The sequence below is a fragment of the Heliangelus exortis genome, chromosome 3 (assembly GCF_036169615.1).
Source record: "Heliangelus exortis chromosome 3, bHelExo1.hap1, whole genome shotgun sequence".
Taxonomy (NCBI): Eukaryota; Metazoa; Chordata; class Aves; order Apodiformes; family Trochilidae; genus Heliangelus; species Heliangelus exortis.
Window position 1 is genome coordinate 30,968,193 of NC_092424.1, and position 18,076 is coordinate 30,986,268.

Sequence of the window (18,076 nt, forward strand, 5' to 3'; positions counted from 1 at the left end):
AGCAAAATTACAGTGACAGATGAAAAGGAGTTGTGATCTAGCCTGCATTATGCTGTTGATGTGCCTTTGCAAGACTCCAAATGATGGCCAGAGATGGTTATCTGTGGTGTAGAGCAAAATGTTTTCCTTCATTGCCTGACCTTTCCATTTCCCCAGTAGAAGCACACAAAACCAGCAAAATGACCCTCACTAAAAGCAGTATGCAAGGCAAGTTATTGTCGTCCTGTCCTACATCAGGTTTATTCTTTTAATGCAGGCAATGGTAAGCAAAAAACCTGGTTCTGCTGTTTGAACACTCTGCAGAACTCTACTCATCATCATTTACTCATGATTACACCAGATAATTTAGACAGACACCCTCTCACAGGACAGCAGGAAGATCTGCTCACAACTGTAGAACAGGAACAAGAAAAAAATGCAGAGCAATGGCTAAAAGCCCACTGCTGCTGTGACACTGGAGTATTCAGCTAACAAAGCTGACTATCATTTGGTTTGCAAGTGATATGAACCCATTAATATAAACTCTAAATGATTTTTTTAAAATAACTGTTTTTCTTAAAAAAGTCACTCATTTATCTTTAAAATTCTGCTTATCTGAGGAAGGTAAAAGCAAGCACTTCAAGACTACCAGTAACTGATAGACAAAACAGCAGCACTGAGATTAAAGGGATTTAAGAGGAGTTAGAGAAAATTACTTCTTTACAAAGAGAGGGATGCACAAAGTAATTCACTCCACAGAAGGCAGCGCTGATCAACATGGTAATGGGGTGTAGGACTAGAGATCCCAAATCAACAAAACATTGTAGTAGGTAGCCCAGAAGACTTTAAACATAAATGGAGGCTATGTTCTGTGGCTCCCCTCAGCACACCTTCTCTGACACAACCATGTCTGGAGAGTGAGAGAATATTCTGTGAAGTCTGGCCATAAGTTTGCTTCCTCCTGCTTTCCCAGTACAGCCATCCTTGTATTCATACATCATACCATCTGTTTAATCACTGTGCTCTCAAAACAAGCAGAAACAGAAAACTGATGAAACTTCAGGGATAGCTTCGCGCTCGCAATTGAATGGATGATTAGAATCTAATCAAGTTGTTTGGGGCCACCTAAACAGGCATTACGTGGTATTATGAAAATTATTTTTGTAAAAGATACAAACCAGGATTCTCACTTGGTATCTTATCTTTAGCACTGCAGCCTCCTTTGGTACCCCTTCCACGGAAAGGTAAATGAAGCTACTTTGGTCAGCTCTCCCATTAACAACTCTTGTGAGCATGATTTAGCTTCTGAAGGCACGGATAGGGGAATAATTATTGCACCAGGTCTGAAGTAGTAATTGTAATTATAGCCTTCCAAACCCAAAATATTTAAGCTAGCATTAGTACCAACATACCCTTTACAGATTTGCATCCAAACTACTCAAATTTAATCAGAAATCCAAGGACATAAATTTTAAAAATCAATCTTCTCTTTCTTTAATTTACCTGTCTAGACTAGGGAAAAAGGTCAAACTTTACTTGGGTTTAGCTGAGCCTGCCCTAAGATCCTGACTGAATCATGATATTTTCTCTTTTTTATTTATGTTTAATTAGTTGGGCTTCATTCTTAGAAAGAGTGAAAGCAATAAAACCTCTTACACTTCAGCATTCTGTGTCTCTCTTTAAATGTATTCACTCAAGCAGAGGTGTGTAAGATAGCTACCACAAAACAGCAACAAAACAACAAAAGCTCTGATGTGAAGAACAAAAGTGAAAATATTTCAGTTCTTGTTAATTTACTGAAGCTTTTAACATAATCTTACAGGACAGATCTGTATGAAATCCCACATGATTTATTAATAATAAATGGGGAAAGCCAATTTCATGACAAAAGTACTATAAAGCAGCAGACATCTGTTAGTATTAGTTAAAGTGTAAGAGATATAAGCTTGGCACAGCCAGGAGCACAACTTGCCTTGGGCTATTAATTTAACTACACTGTGGTCTAGTTTGATGATATAGAGAAACACTTCTCCTAACTCTTTAAAACTATATAAAGTGCCTTTCATAGAACATTTTCAGATCCTCTAAGGTAAATTGCTAAGGAAGCACAGATTATTGTATTAATTGGCAGTGGATATAGATAGGTTTAATTATAGATATTAGATATAATGGATATAACAGTGTTTTGCTGATACACCTTTATAATACATTATTTTTATTTATAGAGCTGTATGCGTGATCTGGTCACTGGCATGGGAAAAAATATACATAATATAGTGGTAGCAGGCAGGCAAGAAATAAATTAGAAAACCCTTAAATTATTAATATCAAATATAGGCAATAACAAGGTACAACTGTAGTACTAATGAGAAGAACAAGCTGAAAAATGCCAAGAACACCTGGCTTATTTCTTGTGCTGACAGAACATGAGCTGGAAAACGACTGTCATAAAAAAGCTGAACTTTTTTTTCTTCACAGCCCAATGGACTCTGGAAACAAGTTTGGTTTGCATTTAGTACCTTAATGTTGCATAAAGACCTGTGGGGCTGTGTTGTAACACATGATACAGATATGTTACTAAACTGAATATCAAAATTTAAATCTCAACTCCAACAGTCAGAACTATTCACTGTAAATAATATTTTTATTTTAAAACCCTGTATGCTTACAAAGAACTAGGTAGTCATCCCTACAAATCCACAAATCACTCCTTTCCAATTAAGATTGATGAACAATTTTCTGTCCACGTGTTACTTCCAGATCTCACCTAATTCTTCTAGTATTTCACTCACTGTAAGAAAAAAACTAATAGAAAACTGAATATATCACTTTTACTAAGCTAAAGTATGAAAGCTTACAAATCTTCATAGGATACCTGTAGTTTACCTGAATACTTATAAATTTTAAAAATTAAGGTGGCATCATACCAAAGTAGTATCTTTTAAAGGATTATTTAACCATCTGGATTGAATCTTTGCAGATCAGGATGACCCACATTCTTCTCCAACATCAAATACAGGGGTGCAATAAACACGGAGGTCTGAAATTTTTTTGTAAAACGTTGCAAGAAATTAAAGAACATTTTTCTTCTAAAATAGAAATTTGCCTGTCAAGACAATTTTTGGGGCTTTATTCAGACCCACCCTGTCAAAATCTCAAACTCTACATAATGATTTGCTAAAGAAAAGATGAAAAACTCTACCTTGTTTAAAAGACACATAAGATAGATCAGTTCTAAACATATCATCAACCCAGTCTTACTGATTCGTGTAAAGAAATAAGTTTGTCTTTCTAGCATGAGCCCAGCTACTCTCTTTAACCTTTTTTCTTTACCCTAATAAATAGCTATCTTTTTCAGATAATTTTTTTCCTCAGTTTCAGTAGAATTGTGTTAAAAGTCTCTTTTTTTTCTGCTTAAGAATTCTAAATGAAAAATAACTTCTCAACTATTTACTTGCAAGCCCACATTAATTTATTCTCTACTGTTTTCTCAATAGTGATAACCTGCAGCAAAATGTTATTTATTATCTTTCATTACCTGCCTCTTCTTTGTCTGAGGAATCATGGATTAAAGTCAACAGCCTTTTTATAATCCTGCAGTTCATTATCTCCATTTTGCTAATACACTCAGTGCCTTAGGTGTGCTCCATTCCTTTAGGAATAATTACAAAAATCAGAACCACATTAACACACTATGCAAATACTTCTCATTTTAGAACTTACATAAGAGTTTTTCAGCTAATCAGTGGATTAGCTGTGGTTATGAATGATTCAGTTTATCAGTGGTTATGAAACTTTCCTCATTCATCTCCCACTTCTCCTGCCATCCCTCATCAAAGTTTAATTCTTTGTTTTCCATTAAGGAATTGTCTCAAGTGGTTTTCACATTTGCAGGGTGGCTTGCTGGTTTCTTGATTCTTATTTGAAATGGTGGTCATACCATTATCTGTTGGTATGGTTGAAGCACCATACCTATCTCTGCCCCTGTACTCAGCGCTGGTGAGGCCACACCTCGAGTCCTGTGTCCAGTTCTGGGCCCTCAGTTCAGGAAGGATATCGAGGTCCTGGAGCAGGTCCAAAGGAGGGCAACTGGGATGGTGAAGGGACTCGAGCACAGATCCTATGAGGAGAGGCTGAGGGAGCTGGGGCTGTTCAGCCTGGAGAAGAGGAGGCTCAGAGGAGACCTCATCACTCTCTACAACTACCTGAAAGGAGGGAGTAGCCAGGTGGGGGTTGGTCTCTTTTCCCAGGCAACTCTCAGCAAGACAAGAGGGCACGGTCTCAAGTTGTGCCAGGGGAGATTTAGGTTAGATATTAGAAAGAATTTCTTTACGGAGAGGGTGATCAGGCAATGGAATGGACTGCCCAGGGAAGTGGTGGATTCTCCGTCCCTGGAGACATTTAAAAAGAGACTGGATGTGGCACTCAGTGCCGTGGTCTAGCATCTGCACCGGTGGGTCAAGGGTTGGACTTGATGATCTCTGAGGTCCCTTCCAACCCGGCTAATTCTATGATTCTATGATTCTCTTCATCTGAAATTTTATCAAGTAGTTGTATATTTTTGTGGTCCTGAAATCTTCAGATAACAGAAGCAGAAATTTACTTGCTTTATCTAGAATCACAAGATTCAGAACAGGAAGCACTTGCATCACCATAGTCAGGAGTGGATAAGCCTCTAATATTTCAAATTTAAAACTTCTTTTATGGTTGGAAGCAGATCACTGACACGATCAAGCACATATCTAGATCCAGTTTACGTGTTCTTGATTTGGGTCCAGCTGCTGATGGTCCTTCATCCCAAAGTACACACAGTTATCTTTGAACTCGTTAGTGGTTTCTTGCTTCCTCTTCTTTGTAAAATCTGACTTGGAAGGAAGCCACAACTGTGGTCCCAGATCAGGAACCACATTTTTTTGCCCTCCACAAGTCCATGGGCAACCCATTAATGCAATGTTGCTGACAAGAAGCTGAGACAGTGCCTCTCTGGAGGAAGGAAAATACAAGGACTGTAATGAGGCAGCAGGAGAGGTGAATTCTGGAAAGGGACTCTTTCTGCTACTCAGAGCTATATCCTAAATGTTTTCAAATACAGAAAACCCTGGGTCTGAATCAAGAGTTGAGAGGCACAGAACTTACAGCTTGTTTGCTCCACCTCAAGTTTATCAGAGAGGCACATGACTCTTCCACTTGAGCATGACAAATGCATCCACACAGCTGCAGAGTACAACTTCTTTGGTTTACCAGCTCTGTCATTCTAACCACAAACTGGGCTAACTTGCCTCCTTTGGAAATACTGCCACAGTTGTAAGATCTCCAGTTCCTCCTGTTTCATTAAAATAGACTGTAGTACATTTGCAGGTATACAGATCCCAGCTGTGGAGGGTTTCTTGTCAATCTTTAGCACATCAGTGGAACTTTAACCTTTAATCTCTGATCCTGCAGAAAGTTACATAAGTTTGACTTGGAAATCTTAGTACCTCTAGCAGGTACTAAGCAGATCTTCACATACCATGCAGAGCCTCGCTGATAGATAAACCAGTGATTCTATCACCCCCTGGTCCACATACAAGATTGGGAAGAGTGAAGCATTTTAGCACAAAATTTTTTAAAAAACCACCACCGAGTCCCTTGTTAGCCTCCCTTCTATAGACAGACAGTCCTGTCCTTCTACAGATTTCTACAGACAGACAGTCCTGCAATTTTCCTATGGAATACCTAATATTTGTGTGTGGTTTGATACTATTCACAAACCTGTAGCAGAATAGCAAATAATACTGAATCTTTAAATAGTACTTTTTCTTTCACTGTCCAAATTGATTTGAAACCCTTAGTGCATTTCTCTCCTTTTTCAAAGGGAAAAAAACTATGGTTGGAGGTGAGGGAGGGACACACCACCATACCAATCCTACCAGAACAGACCAAAAATCCATTAGCTTCAGACATCTGGCTCTAAAAACAGGTGTAGATACACAGTAAAGAACACATGAACAGGAAGTCCAAACAATTGTATTACTCCACCCCTGGCCTTCAAGGATCGATTGCACCAGGACTTCCTAAGCCAGAAAAGGCTTGAGAATTTAGGACCTGCAACTAATTTTCTTCTCTCCATATATTCTGTCAATTTGCACACCCATTTTTGCCAGTTCTAGCACCGACAATACTCTGTGGATAAAGGTTCCAGAATTTTACTCTTTGTTACATACCGAAGGATCTCCTTTTGTATTGAACCAGACATATACAAATTTACCTGATGCTTTTCAAGTCTCTGTTAGAAAAAATAATAAATATTCTTTCTGTAGTCATTCTTTTAGTGCCTCATAAAGTCTTGGGAGTTAATAAACCTTCATACATATTTTATAAAGTTTTTACAAATTTCTGCAATTTTTATAAAAATCTGTCATGTATTCCTTCAGATAGCCCTATATAAGTATTCCTCAAAGACAGCCATTACATACTTTAGATCATCCTTGTTTCCACTCCTTTAATAACTTTCCCAGCTGTACTAAATTATTTTTGATGCACGGGAACCAGAACAGAAGGCTGTATTCTAGATACAGCTGCCTCAGACATTTATACTGTAGCATGTTGTTCCTATTTTCTACTACCTTCCCAGCAAGGCCTAGCATCACATTTACTTCGTGACTGCTACTGAGATAATGTGTTCACAGGTGTATTATTACCCCAAAATCAGCTTAAGTGATTACAGCCACCTCACAATCTGTCCTTATGTGTTCAAAACTATGTTTTTCCCACCATCTCAAATCAAATAACCTATGCTAAATTTCACCTTCCAGTATTATCTAGTTAAGCATGCTTTTTCAATTCCCTGCAAACCCAGACCTCCCATCTTTTACCCTGAATAATTTAGTATCAAACTTTTCCACCTCACCATCTGTCCCTATTCAGAAGATTGATGATTAGTGTGACACCACATGACAAGTGAGTGGAGAGGTGACTGTAACCAACAGACACCTGAAACTAATTCTTCCTCTAAGTAGCTTGATCAGTGCTGATTTGTTCCGATTCCATGAGACTGAGCTGTATCTGGCTGCAGGGACAAAAATACAGATGTTTTCCCAGTTTCTCTCTTTGATCACTTATCTCCTACTGAACCTTTCACAGAAACTTAGACGAAACACAATGAATCATACCCAAGGCATTTGTCTCTATCAAAGTCTTTACACGACTTGATAGCCAACTGACAAGGATGAGCTAAATCAACCCAAAATCTCGTTATGCTCTCTGCTTATCTCTGTCTGCAAAGGAGATGAAATGAGATTGACATAATTGGAGGTACAATTTGCAGGAATCAGTGGGGGTTGGAATTACCATGCTTAATTATTTCAGACTGAAACAGACCACACAACTATCTATGCCAAGCAGCTGTAATTAAAGGGATATAAAGAAGAGAGATGCTAACTCCAAGTGTTGATTTTCAAATGAGTCTTTATACACACAAGAGTTACAGTCATTTATGAGTTGCAGATGTACAGCTCTTACTGAGGGGCTTAAGAGAAAACTTCCACTGGCTATGTCCAACATGCCTAATAACTTTTAAAAATCAATCAAACAAGCAAGCAAATAATGCAACCTAAACAACCCACCCTGGCACCCCATCTAAATCCTGTCACTCTGTGACACTGAGGAACTAGCCTCTCAGAATTTTCTTAAGGAAGATAATAGCAGAACACTAGTTTCAAACTAAATTGCCTTTATTTAGATGGCATCTTCTTTAGATGAAGAAAAAAACCTCTAAACTTTCGGCTTAGAAATGTAATTTTATCCCAGCAGGAAACTGGAAATCATCAACAAATACCTCTCCTTGTTTTGGGGCTACAGGGCCAGTCAACAGTCTCCCCTTCTTCTGCTTCGACAGATGTACAAAACTGAATAGAGATGAAGCTATAACTTCATCTGAAAGAATCCAGAAGAAACACACACTGCCAAGATGCAGCACTATAGCAACTTGGACAGGCCCTTGACCCAGAATGTTACATTTATCTCCTCCTAGGTTTTCCCCACTGTTTATCCAGTCCAGGAAAATGATAGCTACTCTTCCCAATAAAACAAGAAGGTTTTAGTTGCTAAATTTCATCAGCAGCCAGCTTGCACTAGAACTTAAGAAAAAGGAAGACAACAGCAAACACTGATTTACCTCAAATCTTTACTTAACTTTATCTTTGACAGTTGAACTCAGTGATCTTAGAGATCTTTTCCAAAAATGATTCTACGTGATCTTTTTAGGAAGAACTTTAGTATGCACATGTATGTTATTTGATGTAGAAATTAGAAGATACCTGCATGCATCACAGGTGTGGTCCATCTGCTTTACACATGACACAGAGCTCACCAAAATGACCCAGTTTGCTGATGAATCAGTTCTCAAGCAATGAGCCTTAAAACTTAATTTATAATGGCTCTGTGGGTACTATACTTTTGGTATGGATGAGAAAGCAGCATTAAAGTATATGAACAAAAGTGACACTGAAACTTTTCCTCAGTATTTGTCTGAACATAAGAATGGTTACAGACAAAATGACTGCAGGTCTGCAAAGCCAAATGTCTTCTCTGATGCTGCTTACTATGAAAAGGAACCTTTCACTTGCAGCATTCTGTATAAGAGGCTTCTTGTGTCTGGAACAGTATACAGACTATTGAATTAAATAACCAGTGATAAATGTATTCTGCAAGAATTCCTCTGACCTGTCTTTAAATTTATGTATACTTGTGGGCTCCATAACATTAATTAATGAATCCTATTACCACAGTTTATTAATGAAAAATATCTCCTCTTGCTTCTTCTATCCATGGCACCCACTAACTTCCCAGCTGCTTCCCACCGCTCTTCAGTGAGCATATTTATAGACCTCGAAGTCCTACCATCAAAAACAGTACAAAGAAGCTGCCTGTTTAGTTTTTCCTAGCAGGAAAACTCTTCCATATCCCTGAGAATCTTTGTTGTCCTTCCCTATAACTCTCTGTTTGTCTGGATAAAGTTTGTAACTTCCACATTTCCATTTTGTAGCTCCATTCTTATCAACACCAGCCAACCCTTACCGGGAGAGGTTTCAAGTAAATGACTAACAGAAGGAAAAAGAGCACAAATACACCTTAAAGTATTTTGAGAACCTATGATCCTAACAAAATATACTTCTGTTCACAGATATGATCATGAGCAGGAAAAATAATTCCAACAACCCAGGTTCTTCCAGTGAAAAAGAAAAGTCTGTTGTACTCCCCACTCTTCAAGCTTCTTAAATCTCTTCAGAGAGAAACTTTCTTCTTATATTACAGGCAACACCTGTACTAAACAGAAAACTTAAGCCCTGAACACAAGAATATTGCCTAAAATGGTGTGCAAATAAGCAAGCAGTAAACAGGTCCTAGAACCTGTAAAACTAGACACTATTTTATTCATATCTTCCAAACTCTGAATGACTGTAATTAAAGACTCCATAGCATTGTTCTCATCCAAATACCATCTAGGGCACAGGCCAGCCTGATTCAGATTTTTCACACTACTATATTTGATATCTTACTTTGCATACAACGTGGTTTGCCTTTAGACAAAAGCAGATCTTCCATGTGTAGAATGATTCCCTTTGTTTGTCACAGTGTTTGCACTCATTGCCCATGGCAGTAAAAGGATTATACCTTCCTTAAGTATTTTAGAATATTTTTCTTTGCATAGGGTTTTGAGTCTTTTAGTTTGGGATATTTTGGGGGTGAGAGAGAGCGTGGTTTTAAAAAGAAAACAAAACTAACCACTACAATGGAGTCATTATGTTGCTGCAATCATCTTACCCTTAGGTGTATTCTCAGAGTGATCTCTCTCTGGCCCATCCGGGATGTTTAGCTGTGAGATCTCCTCTGCACTCAGTCTGAGCCAGGCATTGCTGGGGGTTTCCTCATCTCTTGAGGTAAAGGAATATTCCAGCTCACAAGGAGATTCAAAATTGCAGTGAAACACTGGAAAAAGACAACAGGCATAGAACATACCAGGTTAATTAAATCCAGCTTCCTCTGTGCTGTAAGGTACATAGACATTCATTTCATACTCTAGTAAGTTTGGGCTTGCTTTTTTCCATCACAAAGTAGAAAGACATGGAGAAAGCCCATAAATAGTCAGAAATGTGTCTGGAATGGACCACATACAGAGATTTCATTCTGGAGGCAGCAGTAAATCAAGAGAAAGGCTCAAGAGCCAGTAATTCCCATTCAAGACAGGACAGGATAGAAGGACAGCACAAGCTAAAGCAGGGAAGGGCATCATCTAGACTGAAAGGGAATTAACTGATAAAATGGGACATAAATCCCATCTCTCCTGTGATTGTAGTTCACATCCAACCAGGACCATTAACAGTACAACAGCTACAAAAACTACAAACATAGTCATGTTCCATCACAGTGAGCACAAGGCTCTGCAAAGCAAGTCGTATACCCTGGACATACAGGACATGCTGGTAGCCATAGGAACTGTTCCCTGCAAAGCAACCCTAGGTTTGAAATGCTATACTGAGGCAGCAAAAGCAGACAAAGCTTCATCTGCTGCCACAGCACTTCAGCCAGAATCTACCTCCAACAAGAGACCTTTCTTCTTGAGATTTTTCTCTTTCAGAAACCAATTACCCTGCTGGTGCACCTGTGACTGGCTTCCCAGTGTCCAATTTACTATCATATCATAATTCAAGCTGTTTAACATAACATGTATTGATAATACACAGATTTTATTTTTATTAATCCAGATATATTTTCTGGAATGAGCTGTATATATATATATATATATGTATATATATATATATATGCTTTTGTCACCATAGTCAGCACTCAAAACAATATTCAGTAACAGACTGAATTGTTACTGAGGTAATTCAGTGTTTCTGAAAAAGCAAGATTCATTTGAAAAATCCAGCTCCTCTTTGGAGTTTTCAACACTGTCTACCATCCTGCCATAGCTATGCAAGTGAAAGACAATCTGAATTGACACTAGTCAAACAATCTAAATAAAAAAAAAAAAACAAAACCACCTTCAATTACATTATCTAGTAAGCATCTTATTTCTTCTTAGTGTGCACAGTTTGGTGTAGTACAGCCTATTCTCCTGGTGATAGAATATTTTCTAATCTGAAGGTTAATACTCTTGCCCTCTCACTATTCTTTTCCTAGCTAATTTGCCTTTTTAACAGCAAGCTGGAAGGAACAGAGATTATTTCTCCAGTTTATATTATATTCTCCAGTTTATATATTGGTTTTCTTAATGGGGTGCTTTATAATTCCCTCAGCATTTTGAATGCTTCAGAATACCATGGAAAGCATATAAGGAATTCATACAAACCAGAAGCAGTAGTAATGAGGATTACACTTATTTCCTTAAGTTTGAATGCACAAGTTGCTACCATCTTCAGACCTCTATGCTATCAATATAAATTTCATGATATATGAAGCACACTCCACTTATCTCCAGTCTCTTAGGTGTTCTTTAAGAAAAACAGAAAAACAAGTAATTTTTTAACTCTATAAAGTGTTAGTCTATTATCCTTTGTCTTGAAGCCCAAATAGATGAAAAAGCAATGAAACACACAACTATATGCTACAGAAGAGATATCATCATTGTTGTATAATTTATTTGCCAGGAATACCTTGCATAGTACGTGCTTCAAGGCACTATCCAAAAAAGGGGGGGAGGGAGAGAAACAGAGCTCATGCAAACACTTTTTTGGAAGAACCCATGGGACAATGGAAATGAAAGCTCAGGCCAAGGACAATGCATGACAACAGGAATAATTTAAAATCAACTATCTCATTCTTCATAGGCTTTTCTCCTCCATCAGTCTATCAAATTTTCATGAGCTTTCCAGCAGTCACTATTTGATTCACCCGTCCAGCTGCTGGGAACAGAAGCCTTTTGAGCTCCCTTACACCCAAGAAGAGAAACCTTTCATGGACATCCTCAAGGATCTCATTCTCTACCTCCAGCCCTCGACCCCTGACACTCTGATTATGGTGCCTACAAGCACTTGATAGCCCCCTCAGCAACCCTGTTCAGTCTCACTTCCCAGAGCATCCTGCTCAGAAGAGCATCAGTCAGCTGTGGAGCCATTAGCACAACAGGCCTCTGACCTACAACTGGGACAACTTAACTGGGGTATGTGATTAAGAAACAGTCATTGCATTCAGTCTTGTGACTCCTGCAGACAACTAACACCTCTGCACAAAGTGGGGAAAGTAAAAGAAAAAAGGCCAGTAGCAATACCATTTTCTTCTCTTGCAAAGAATAGCCTTGAAGTGTACAGGATCTGACATGTCATGGTCAAGCCTTTACAACAGGTTATTCCCAGAAAGAGGAGGAGACCAGTTGGATCTTACATCTGTGACTGTCCGTGATTTAATGAAAATATTGCATCTTTAACAGAACTTGATAGTCCCCCACATCACTGAAATATCTGCACTGTTCACAGGCTCATTTAAATTAATCTTGTATCAGACACAAATTTCAGTCTTACTATCACATTCAGTACAAAGAAATTATTACCAAGAAATTCTATCTGCTGCAACACTGCAAAGCCTATGCAAACAGCAGCCAGCCCTCCAAGTCTAGCTTCCTGCCCTCAGGTTTTCCTTCTTTGACAATGTTTTTCACTACTGACAATGTAATAAGCTTCATTTAAAAAGTGTTATACACCACACACACTTTTCTTTTGACTGATATCTGCTCTTGTTGTGTTAGGTGCTATAAGACCATAGAATCACAGAACCATAGAATCACAGAATGGTTTGGGTTGGAAAGGACCTTAAAGATCATTTAGTTCCAACCCCCCTGCATGGGCAGAGACACCTCCCACTAGACCAGGTTGCTCAAAGCCCCATCCAACCTGGCCTTGAACACTTCCAGGGAGGGGGCAGCCACAGCTTCCTTGGAGAACCTGTTCCAGTGTCTCACCACCCTCACAGGAAAGAATTTAATTCTTTAATTCTAGTCTAACCTAAGTCTCCCCTCTTTGAGTTTTAAACCATTTCCCCTTGTTCTCTCACTACACACCCATGTAAAAAAGCCCTACCCCTGCTAAGGTCACATCGAAGCCTCCTTTTCTCTGGGATGAACAACCCCAACTTCCTCAGCCTGTCTTCATAGGGAGGGTGCTCCAGCTCTCTGATCATTTCAGTAGCTCTCCTCTGGACACATTCCAGGAGGTCCATGTCCTTCTTATATGGGGGACTCCAGAACTGGACACAGTACTCTAGGTGGGCTCTCACAAGAGCAGAGCAGAGGGGGAGAATCACCTCCATCAATGGGCTGTCTGTGCTTCTTTTGGTAGAAATCATAAAAATCTTATTTGCAAATACAGAACCTCAGCAATATTTGAATTGCTGACACAAATCACCTGCCATTATCACAGAATCACAGAAGGTTAGGGATTGGATGGGACCCTGAAAGATCATCCAGAAAAGATGGAAAAAACATTACTGTACAGACACAAATGCACAATATAGAGGTCTCTTACACTGATCAAAACAGGACCACGAGCTCCCTTGAGAACATACTACCTCCAGCAGCAACAGTCACAGCAGCAGAGTAGAAACAGATAAAATATTCTTGCTCAGGATTTCTTTTTTTATACAAATATTGACTGATATTCCTTGTGGATGAGATCTAATTTAAATTGTACAGTAGAGGTGTGTTCTGCTGGGTAAACTTTGACACCTCCATCAATACCCACTAACCTCTATTATACTCGTGTTATAAGGCATATAAGCTTTTAATTTATGGCAGGGAAATGACAAATTGATTTTCCAGTTATTAATCCTAAGGACAGAGCCAGCTGCTAAAGCCTTCCCCATTCCCTCTGGATAGAAAAGGACACAGGGCATTCAATTTAAGGGTTTCAATTGCCTCATCAGGCCCTTTTGAATTTCTGTCTACCAACGTGGGGTTACACATGTGGGGTGATGCAAAGAAGCCTGCAGTGATAAGTATTGCTCTCTGAAAATGGAGCATAAACAGGAGCCTGTGCTCTCTGGCTGTCAGCTCAGCAATCTGCTGAACACCCTGGAGGACCTTGTGGAAGAAGGAAAATCAAATACAGACCAGACCCTTGGAAGAGAACATTGCCTCTTCCAAGGCACAAGGAAGGAGTGAAACTCCCCAGATGGATGCCTAGTGCAACCTTTCTACTGTGAAACTGGAGGTACAGCAGCAATTTAAAATGAGCAAATTCATCACGGGATGGAAAGGCACGGGAAAAAAAACAAAAAACAAACAAGAGGAAAGGGAAAACATGTCAGTGTTCCTGCAAATTAAAAGAGGAAAAACAAGGTTTAACTGCCTTGTTCTTGCTGAGAAAGAAAGCCTAAAGAGAGATTTTCCCCTACTTCCTTCCACTGCTCAGCACCGAAAATGGGCAAATTGACACATTTTAAGGGACAGTATGACACATAAATCACTCTCAGGTGCTCCAAGTCTTACTATTCCTAGCAAATGCCTGCACCAACAGTAATTGTTGGGTATTTGGGTACCACTCCAGGAGCTGTCAGTGCATGAGAGGGGAGGTGAGGAAGGGAGGCACTAGAGTAGCCCCAAGGCATTGCTCTGTACAGCATAGCTTTGGGGTCCATCCTACCAAATGTTCCTCATTCACATGCAAGTGAAGTGTTGAGGAGAGGAGCTGAACAGCAGCAGACCACTCCTCTCCCTGCTCTGAGACATGGCCTGTGTTCATTAAGGACTTCCTTTTATTTTAAAGCTACTTAGTGTAACTTAGCTCATCACCTTCCTCTGTACCAGCAAGAGGTCACGTATTCTCCCTCTACTTTGAGTTTACTGATGCTCCTTCAGAGCTGATAAGTCCTGGGGGCCCCCTCCCCTGCACAGCACCCACCCAGCCTCACCCACATGCTACCCCAGAGGACCCATGGACTAAACCTGGCACAGAGCCCCAATCAGACCCAACCACTGGAGCAGGAAGAGGCAGCTGGACCCTCACCAGTGGGGCAGGGATGTGTCCTTTCAGCCAACCAGCATATGGAGAATGATGGTAAGTGTCCAGGTTGGGCTCAGGGAAGGCAGACCTCCAGGGTCCCACCCTGTTTGCCCACACAGGTGCATGCCTCTGAGGGCTCACTAAAACTCACTGCATGCATGGAAGATTTCAGTGCCATCTGTCTTCCTGGTCTCCCTGGCATGTTGTTGGTGAGGGCACCCTGGGGATGCGCTGCCTGCCAAGCAGGGTCAGAGCTGGCTGCACCAGCACTGCTCAGCCCTTCATCACCACCTTAAATGCAAAACCTCCTGAGGGGCTGTTAAAATTACACTGCCTTCTGAAGAAATAAAGTTTTAGAGGAGCAGTACCCACAGTAGCCATAGCTTCACCTGCTCCCTAGGAAAGAGAGAATCCCTCCCCCCCCCCGGCTGTGCAGGGTGAGCTGCCTTTGCCCCTGGGAAGCCCAGGGCCCTCCTTCTAATGCCAGAAGCATTTAAATTAATCCTTTGGGTATGGAGCTCTAGCTGAATGGGGCACTGCTTAGAGAAAATGGCAATAACACAACCATTCATTTATTTGTTAAGAGAATCTTTAAAATGACAGCTTATACTTGATCTCTACCCAGCTCCTCTGTATGCACAAGGAACTGCATCACAAAAATCTTTGACAGCTGCATTCTTCAGTGGAAATCAAGCTACAAAGAAGAGAGACAGGATTCCTTCATCAATCAATTATAAGCACAGTCTTTCAAGACTCAAGAGAGCTGCAAGGAGGAGGTGTGGGGAGAACCACCATCAACAGCTCTCATTTTCATTCTCCTGCTCTAAGCAGTGATAGAGCTCATTCTCCACACAAGAAATATTTGTTCACCAAGTGTCCCATGCACGCAGCAAAAACAACAAATGGAAGTGTATTTCTAATGCCAGTTTAGGCCCAAAGACTGAAGTACCTACCAGCACTCATGGTTAGAAAACTTGCCCCAGTTGGCACAAAACTGTGGTTGGATTAACTGTCATGTTTTGACAATTCATACAAGGGGGCTCTTGCATGAAGTCTGGGGGATCTCTAGAGAAAATGAATACTTGAGAGACAGGGAGAAAAGACATTTGTTGTCTTAATGTACATTATTTTATTATTGAAAAAAGATTGAGTTTTCATTGGCACATTATCTACAGATGAAAGAGTATATAAGGAAAATAATAACTTGAAAGAAAGTAAAGATTTCTCCCTAATAAGATTTCTTTTTTTTCTTTCTTGCTTAGCACAGCCTTCAAGCCTTGAGTTTAGCCAGGCAGATTCTGTTTTTCCCATTATTTTCCTCCCCTTGGATTTCAGCACCATTGCACATGGCAAAAATAACATCTAATTGTTAAACAAGAAGTCTTGTGTATATATATATATATTTATGGGGTAACAGCATCTACTGTTTTATATGGAGCAGTCCTATTATGCTGATGTGAATAACTGATGTTAATTGAAGTTTTCCCCTACTATATTCATAAGACTATTTCCAAAACTATGTCAGAGTACTTCTAAGATTGAAAAAAGGATATTTTTGCATTCAGGTAGCATACCACTTTTGAAGTATTTTTACTAAGAAAAAATTGATTACTTTTTCCTCTAGGACAAAATTCACCTTATTCCTCTCCTGACATTATCTCACCTTCCAAACAGGAACTCACTGTAACAATTAGTTCTTAACCATGTATCTCATTATGTGATGCTGAGCTAAGAGCTGTGACAGCTTTATCATTCTGAAAATATCAGTATATAGTCTGATTTCTTGTAGATTTAGACAAGACAAGACAAGAGATTTAGACAAGACAAGAGGGCACGGTCTTAAGTTGTGCCAGGAGAGGTTTAGGTTGGACATTAGAAAGAATTTCTTTACTGAGAGGGTGATCAGACATTGGAATGGGCTGCCCCGGGAAGTGGTGGATTCTCCATCCCTGGAGATATTTAAAAAGAGACTGGATGTGGCACTCAGTGCCATGGTCTGGTAACTGCAGTGGTAGTGGATCAAGGGTTGGACTTGATGATCTCTGAGGTCCCTTCCAACCCAGCCAATTCTATGATTCTATGATGATTCTATAAAACGAGTAAGCGAATTAAAAAATTGTCTGGCTAGTGCCCTTTTTCTCTAATCTTCTCTTTTGTTTAATGTTTAGACTCATTAAGTTTCATGTCAGTACTATCTATCTGGTATGTAACTCACATGAGTGAAACAGTATTTTGAATGCATGCACACAATTACTTGAATTCAACAAGTTGCACACAACCTACCAGAGGAAAAATTCAGTAGTGTGACACCTTGCTGCTGTGACACTAAGCATCAAATATGCAGTGAGAATGACCCTATATTATTTCACGGTAAGACTAGTCCAATGCACTTTTATTTTTCTTTTAGCAAACTTAATTCAGTCAAATTAGTTTTCTGAAGACACAGCTAATTGAAATTATTAAGAAGTTGTTAATAGAGGCCATCCTTTGGATTATGCTTTTAGAACCTATTAAATCAAAGATGTGAATAACAGTTCCGAAAACATTTTAAAGCACTCTCATCTTTTGGTAGCCAAATCCACAATTTCCCTGTCAAAAGTTTTAATAATGTAAACTGATAAGAAAGGAACGAGCAAAGGAAGCTACTTTGCCTAACAAAGGGAAGATGGAAAATCACTGGAAAGCTGTGGAAAAATAGCAAGACAGGTAGGGGGGGGCGAAAAGGGGGAAGGACCCTGGGGGAGAAGGGCAAGATTAGAAATAGGACCTGCAGGTTAAAAAACTTCTGTCTTGGTCTGGAAAAGTTACTGAGTCCGTGTTTCGACACACGACATTTCCCCACGAGCTTCAGCTCCAGTTAACTTTGAAATCCAAACCACCAAACTTCTGTGGGGAGTCGGGTTTGGTGGAAAGAATCTGTAAACTACATTGCAGAAATCTGACACAGCTTGAGAGAAGTAATACAGTGCCTTGCACAAAACTGTTTCAGAAGAGCCAAGGAGTTCAGCAGCTGCTGAAAGGATCTGGCAAAGAGATGCACAGATAGCATGGCAGCACATTAAGAGCTGAAAAGCAAAAGCCATCTTCTGTTTCCTAGGGATGCCATCGAAAGGGACTTT

General features: G+C 39.8%; 1 protein-coding gene across 1 annotated transcript in view; it reads right to left on the reverse strand.

Annotated features, from left to right (window-relative positions):
• The window catches only part of ALK (ALK receptor tyrosine kinase), a 319,245-nt gene that overhangs the window by 214,751 nt on the left and 86,418 nt on the right, over window positions 1–18,076 (reverse strand). Inside the window, exon 3 of the mRNA XM_071739847.1 lies at window positions 9,784–9,948. Within this exon, the coding sequence (XP_071595948.1) occupies window positions 9,784–9,948 (165 nt within the window). The remainder of the gene's footprint in view (window positions 1–9,783; window positions 9,949–18,076) is intronic.